General features: G+C 35.5%; 1 protein-coding gene across 1 annotated transcript; it reads right to left on the bottom strand.

Annotated features, from left to right (window-relative positions):
* Nucleotides 1-1,006: 1,006 nt before the first annotated feature.
* LOC110707336 lies at nt 1,007-7,137 on the bottom strand. Its single transcript, XM_021885357.1, has 8 exons — nt 7,039-7,137; nt 5,626-5,678; nt 5,410-5,491; nt 5,282-5,323; nt 4,353-4,699; nt 3,559-3,693; nt 3,193-3,366; nt 1,007-2,577 (listed from the first exon to the last, which is right to left on the bottom strand). Exons 3-8 carry the CDS (start codon nt 5,453-5,455, stop codon nt 1,606-1,608), a joined length of 1,716 nt encoding a protein of 571 aa, XP_021741049.1. The 5' UTR covers nt 5,456-5,491; nt 5,626-5,678; nt 7,039-7,137; the 3' UTR covers nt 1,007-1,605.
* Between the last annotated feature and the right edge of the window lie 580 nt (nt 7,138-7,717).

Here is a 7,717-nt window from a genome sequence, read left to right as displayed (position 1 = left end):
TCATGTCATAAGATACCATGTTTTATGTTCAATAGTCAATAATTACTAAACAACTAAAAATTGTAATTAAAAAGGATACAAAGTAAAAGCATATGAGATAATCATCAAACAACTAAAAAAAATAGGTTGAACTCTTTTATTTAACATAATCATTACAATATAATATTTAACGTAGCAACTCGGGGCATTGTTCGGACCATTAACTAGTTTAACCATGTAAAACATGTTTGAAGTTTAAAAATATTATCTTGAATACAAATCGCGGCTATTTGAAAATCAGACCCAGTACTCGTACCTATACATGCATGGGCCAAATCCATGTTGATTTTTTGGAAATTCAGAAACCAATGCTCGATTTCGTGATTAGATTTGAGCAAAATTTGCTTGAAATTTTCCCAATTTATGTGAATTTGTTTTAATTGACTATAGATTCTAATTCTAGAACGTGATGCTAGTTCAATATTTCAATCAATTGTGCGAATATTGCGTGGAGTTAAGTAAAAGGTGAGGCGGGGCACATAGGGTTTGGAACTTTGGAAGCAACGTACTTGCAATAACATTGAAAAAGGGTTGTGTGATTGTCGGATGTGTGTTTGGATCTTTTTGACGGTTTTGGCGGGCTAGCTGTTGGTTGCCACCAGTCACTCCCCTAGCCCCCAGTGTATGTGAGAGCAAGGTAGTTGATTCGAGCAAGAATATTGACGCAACAATAGCAACACGAAAAGACTGTGGTATGTGAGAGCAAGGTAGTTGATTCGAGCAAGAATATAGACATTGGGTTTCATGACACTTGTGTGGTGACTACACTCGTTGTTCACCGTAGCAAAGTAGTTGTTAGTCATCAATGGCATTTGGTACAGTTTTGCATACCCAATGGATACAAAGTATATACTTGAAAAAGTTTAGGGCATATCATGAATAAATTGAAAACTAATAGTGTCATAGGTTAAGTTTCATTTAAACCCTTGATTTGAACGTAATTTGGTGAGGTAGAGCATGCCAAAAACGTAACTATGGTCATAAAAATAAACCCCTAAAGTCTTGTACTGTTGTACATATGCCAAAAGTATCAGAAAAATGCCCATGAAAGTACAGTAATTCAAACATGGAGTACACATTTATCACCCCCGGAATATGCAAAAATTCTTGCTGCAAAACCAAGGTACTCGGATATCTTAGCTTGAATCTAAGAACATTCTCGTATGAACACGATGCAAGTGCAGATGAAAAATGAAAATAACCATGTAAGATGAAAAACTATAGAATGAACATTCTTCAATTTGTTGCACATAATTCCAGTTTCACTTATATGCTCTGTACATGAATCATCAGTGCCATAGTAGAATGAGGCGAACATTAAAAGGAAACAAAGGAAACGACAGCATCAGAAGACCCTACATATTTTTACCCTAGCAACAATCGGCAATGTAAACTCTGTATGATGTATATTGTCATCAATGTATACCTACAGTCAACTTCTTACCGGGACTTGAAAAATAATCCCACAGCAAAGCCCAGACAAAATGAGCAAAACACTGCAGAGACAAAAAGCAGGTTAGAAGAAAAAAAATGGATTGTTTTCCTGTACATTTCTTGCTTGTAGTTTTATGAGTTGCTTAGTAGTTTGATCAGTTCCTCAATCATGTTCTCTTTCTTGAATTTAGAAAAACCTCGGACCTTGTGAAACTTTAAAATTCTTTTTAGTTCTGGCACTCTCATCTTGTTCAAGAAATCAGAATCTTGAGAAAGCTTTAATGCCAAGCTTTCTTTATCATAGGAGGGCAGCTCTTTTGTTTCTACATCCTCTGCAATAGCACTCTTTCTTTCAACAGTATGCACATTTTCTGGACTAGAATCAAGCAGTAAAGGTATCCCTTCTGCCGCTAGAGGTGATTCCAGGCCAAACACTAGCTGCTTCTGCAACTTTGCAGACACATTACTCCTTGCACAAAGATCATCCCCCTTTGAAACTGTCACTTCATGAGACTGAATACTAGCATCTTCGCTGCTAACTTCCTGAGGTTCTAGCATCATGGGTCCTAAGAGCCTAGGGAGATTTGTGTTTGCTATGTCTCCTGGTTTTCTCTGCTGAATCGCTTCTGGAAGAGAACTAGATCCCTCATTAACCAGAAGGGCAGATGAATTTGATTGTCCAAAGTTCGCTGCTTTTGAAGGGTTTTCCCTCTTTCCACTCCTCCGTTGTGGCATTAGCATCAGGCTCAGGTTAGATTGTCTGACAGCTTTGACATATTTCTTCTGTATTTTCTGCCCTGATGGTTTTAGAATTGAACTTAAACTGGATTTATTTCTTTGGGATTGATTTTTTTTAACCAATTGATGATGATGACCTTCAACAGGATCTTCGATTTTAAGATCTTGCGTATTGCAAAGGAAATCAGCAGCAACAAGTTGAATGCTCATATCTATATCATCATCTTTTTCAACTTTTACAATCACTTCTGTCTTTGAAGATACAGGAGAAGAGCTACTTCCACTGTTCTTTGATCCAGTCACACATTCCTCAATTTCTCCATGATGCAAAGCTCTTGATTTTGAGTTCACAATATCATTGTAAGCCTATTGAAAGAATGCAAACATCCAGCTAATCAATTAGAAACTACCTTGTAAAAAAGAAATCAAACTATATCACTAGAATAGCAGATCAACTGAGCATTTTTCCGACACTAAAACATTCTGAGTCCACAAACTAATAATGCTTATTGATACAGGAAAATCAAGCCCTAATTTTGGATGGAAGGATAAATGCTAGAGCACAAGATTAGGTGTTCGCTATAGAAAAAAACTTAAGCTGGTTGATGTAGGAAAATTAAGCCCTAAAGTCCACATAGCTTTCTTAAATTCTGGTCTAATGAGGTCATCTAGTACAGAGCATCAAATAGTAGATTAGCAAGTGTTCGCTAAAGGAGAAATCCAAAGCAGTTTTTCTTCTGTCTCATTTCTCACAAGTAATCATGTTTGGGTTAAGGTTGACAATTCATGCCTAACATCTTGATTAATAGAAGGAAAGTAAATAATCAATGCAGGACTCTCAACTCCCAAATGTGGCAAACAACAGAAAGTTCAAAAGATGGAGTGACAGCTGAAAATCCTGAGGTTATCATTGCAAAAATGAAAGGACCTAAGACCTAAAAACTGGAGAGATGATGCATTTAAAGTGAAGGATAAGTTTACCTGCACACAAGCTATGAATCCATTTTTCCCTGCAGGTGTGCACTCGTAAACATCATCTTTCTTTTGCCCAGTCACTTCAACATTAGTCTTATTGATATCTCTAGCCTCAATGGAGTCCCTTGTTGCATATCGGGCAGCATCTGAACAAGATTCTTCAGAAACAGTGGCTGCAGGCTGTTCATCCAAAGAAAACAATAAATCACTCAGACAGAAGCATGGCCAGCTGATCAAAATATTTTGGACCGTGTTAATCTTGCGGTAGAAAGTAGCAATCATTTCAACATACAGTCTAGAACCAGGATCACATTAGATAAGAGGTGAAAGTCTGATAAGGTGATTGACTTTAAATAGAGAAAGTTAAAGCACCTTGCATAGCCTTTCAAATTCTATCGACAGTTCCTCGGACTCTGCACATGACTCAAAAGTTGTTTCTTTTTCCATTTCATTGTCAATTGAGCCAGAATCTATAAGCAAATTCAATTCATTAGACCTGTCTTCCACCTGTCATGGCAAAGAAAAAACTGGTTGGTGTGTCTTCAAGCTGACAGAGGCATAGAGACAAAATAGCTGTAACATGCGGACTTGATTAGGAATAGACCAACTATTTACTTAAAGTGCAGCAAGTGCACAAAAAAGAGTGACGATCTAGCAACCTAATCCAATACCTCTTCTGTTGAAACACCCAAATGAGATGTCAAAGGTATCTAACTTAGCCCAAAAGGCAAAGTATTGTAACGTAGATGGTAGAAATTTATGTTATCAAATGATGGAAATTGGACTTTAAAGACCAAGTAACCAGGAAAAAAATAGCATCTACATAAGATGTCATCCACACAACTGGACTTGGTTTGCTTAAATCTGTACTACATAAGTTCAATGTTTACTATTTTTCAAAAAAAAAAAAAAAGGTCTATATTTACTAATAGATTTCCTTTATTAAGTTGGCTTCATCACGAAGTTAATTGCATGGATACTTGCTCATTCCTTGTCATTGACTTGTTTAAAAAAAAAAAAAAATGAGTATCCAATAATGATTATGCATCTTCAACTAGTGCTAGATAATGTCATACACATAAAAAATGCAAGAGTTTTGTGGATACTGAAAAACATACTAATACTAACAAGAATATAATTTGAAAAAAGACAACAATCAATCAGACCTGTTCATCAGGAGAGGAAAAATTCTGCTCAATTAAAGCACTAATGATGTCATAGATTCTCTCAGTTGGCGCCTGGATTTTTGTTGTGCCCTTGTCATGCTCATTAAGTATTTCTTTATCTCTCGCATTCTTAATTGATTTAGACAGCATATCTATCTTTCGCTTGAAAGTAGCACAGCAGACTTCATAGGGATCCCTCTGTCCATCTGATTTAGCCCACTTCAGTTGACATTGGAGGATAGCCAATTCATCTTCAAGATCATCAATTTCAGCATCTGCTTTAGCTATCAAATATTGTAGCGCTTGGATACAACATTTTTCATTTGCTACATCTTCTTCAATGATATCTGAAGTAATATCAAAAGAGAATCATTACTCTTAAAGGATGACAAAATCAAAAGATGACAAATACACCCTCTGCTTTTATTTAGTTACAATAGTTTGACTTTTGCACTATTCACACACTCCATTTGACTCTCTTTTATGATTAGCACTTGAGGAAAAATTATAGTCATGTGGGGTCTTGTTACATTTGTTTCAATTTATACTTTCATAATATTAAATTTTTAGAATTTTTACATATTGATATTTAGATTTGGCATATGTGATAGAAATTATAATTTGGCAAAATTGAAATGAGAAGCATTGCAACTAAAAAGACAGAGGAAGTACATAGTGCATAAAAACTAATCTGTATACAATGCGTATATGGAGCAGTTACATTCCAAAATGTGTTTAGATTCAACATATTCGTCACATGTATTATCAAATATAAGCTTGAATTTATGATGAAAGACTTCAACAGCATGTGGTAAGGGGAAGAATTAGATCAAAGACTCAAAGCTGTTGCGACTGCTAGATGGGATGATTCAGAGCCAACACATATGAGAGAGAAGAGCTAACAAACAAGACTAGAATACATTATTTACCATATCCATTGCCAAAGTGAAAATTACAATGCCACCCATGTCCTGCAGGATAATGTATCATAGGTATCAGATGCAATTAGTTCACCAGAGACACAACAGTACCATAATAAAGAGATTCAAACTCTCACCGCCAGATGTAATTCTTGGATCGAAATCCATGAAGTCAAGTAACATATGTCACGCCATGCAGACATCATTAGCACCAAACTTCTGCATCATCTTAACAAACACTATATCATCAAAAAAATCAAGACAGAAAGTGCTTCCATTAAAAAAAAAGTTGATTCATTCTGTACTCAAAAAGGGAAAGTGAATCTCAGAGAGAATAAAAGTTAAAATCTTACGTGACATTTTAACTCAGACAGCATCTTGTATTCCTATGATGGAAGCTGGAGATCTGCCAAAGTATAATCACTTGGTTTGTCACAAATAAATGCAAATGGAAGACAAATTACAAATTAAAATAAACAGAGATTCAATCAATACATCAGATAATCTGAAAATTCTGAATAAACATCAATCTTCATTTCTTCCTACCATAGATTAAAAAACGAACAAGGGCAAGCGTTCAAAAGATCATCACCGTACATATGTACATAAGCTCAATTGAACGTAGAGCAGTAAATCCTTCTAAATTTGGTTGGAAAAGTCATACTAGTACAAAAGAGGATATGCTTCAGAGTGACTTCTGCAGTAGCACTTAATTAAAACATGGTCATGAAAGAATTCTAGGGTTCCAAGGGAATTGTTTTTATAAATTTTCAAGCTGCAAGCACTTCATATAACATCCTAGGTTTTACAAGTCAATTTTAGCTAACCTTAATCATCAAACAAATTCTCTCCTTTTTTGTCAAATCAAAGATCACGGGGTTCACGACTACTCAATTATTCAGCCTTTTCGCACAAGTTCGGCCTACCCTGAACCAGGTTTCTCCTCCGCACCCTAACATCCCCTCCATTGTCCCAAATTCCCATTCTAGCCCAATTATAATTCCACATTATCCACCCAAATTCCTCATTTATACAACAAACATGACTTCTTTGGTTATTTCTTAGATATGATTTATCTTTATAACTGAATGATATCGACATTATAGTTATAATTAATAAAACCAAAATTCAACACGTTTACATCTATTCTAGGGTAATTTAGGTTAAGCTTCTAACGATACAGATTTACTCTCCCTTACGCAAAGCTCAAAACCTTTACTTTCTTTAATTCATTCCAATTAATGTACATCAATTGTGAACATTTATAACACCTTCAAACAACAACAGTAAGAAGGAAAAAAAAAAAAAAAAAGCAAAATTCTAATTAGAAAAAACTGCAAAACTATGAGAAAGTTCATCAAATAAACAATTTGATCAAAATCTGCAAATGCAACTCTAGCAAACATTCAGTTTCACTACTTAGAATTTCTGCATGAGCAAATTAATAAATTAATCAAACTCAAAACGATCGGAAAATGCAGCACCAAAAAGTTAACCCACTGATTTTCAGAAATTCATCAAATTACCAGCATTTACTTAATTTCACTTCTTATAATCAATTTCTTTACCAAAACAAATAAAAAAGAAATAAAAGAAGAATTCAGCAGTTCGTTCAAACCGTGAAGCAATCAACAATGGAAATTCAACATCATAAAAAGAACAAAAAATTAAATTAAAAAAGGTAAACAAGTGAAAATTGTAAAGTCAAAATTATCAGAAATTGTAAGGAAAGAAGATGAATTGAAGAAGAAAAATAAAAAGAGTACCTAGGGTTTCGTGAATTTGGGGGAGAAGAGAAAGAGAGAGAGTGAGAAAGAGCAAAGTGAGAGTAGAAGCTGCTTGGAACTACGACTAGTGAGTGAATTAGAGAAGAAGGGTTGGCGACGTCAGATTTTATAAACTGTTTTTTTTTTTTTTTTTTTTTTAAATATTTGTTTGAGTTTGGGGTCATTCTCTGAACACGTGGAAATAAAGGTAGTATGATGTTGGACCCACTTTATTAAATTCTTCTTCTTTAATTTATCTCCTCCCACGAGTTATGCTTTTGGATTAATTAATGATGATTAGGGGATTTTGCTCCCACCAATCGGAATGCGCCACGTGGGCCAATCAGGTCCTGCCAAGTGTCCCCCAGCTGGACCTCTCAGGGATTACCACGTGGCACACGCTTATTCGTCCACCCTGAACCTATTATGTCATGACACGTGGCATACTCCATGCCTAATGGAGAAGTCGGCCACCTAGGCCCAACTTCCGAGGGAAGCCCAATCAGCCCAAGGTTAACCTAAACCTAGGATTGACACGTTTCCCGAGGTTATAAATACCTCCCTTAATCCTCATTAAGGGAGAGGACGCAGATTACACACATTAAACACTCTCACCAAGAGAGACCCAATCACTTTAATTTCCGCATTAATTACTCCTTAATCAAGTACTAACTTGACC

This window comes from Chenopodium quinoa, unplaced genomic scaffold (assembly GCF_001683475.1).
Source record: "Chenopodium quinoa cultivar QQ74 unplaced genomic scaffold, ASM168347v1, whole genome shotgun sequence".
Classification (NCBI taxonomy): Eukaryota; Viridiplantae; Streptophyta; class Magnoliopsida; order Caryophyllales; family Amaranthaceae; genus Chenopodium; species Chenopodium quinoa.
The sequence above is the reverse complement of the archived record's forward strand: the minus strand, read 5'-3'. Positions and strand labels throughout refer to the sequence as shown.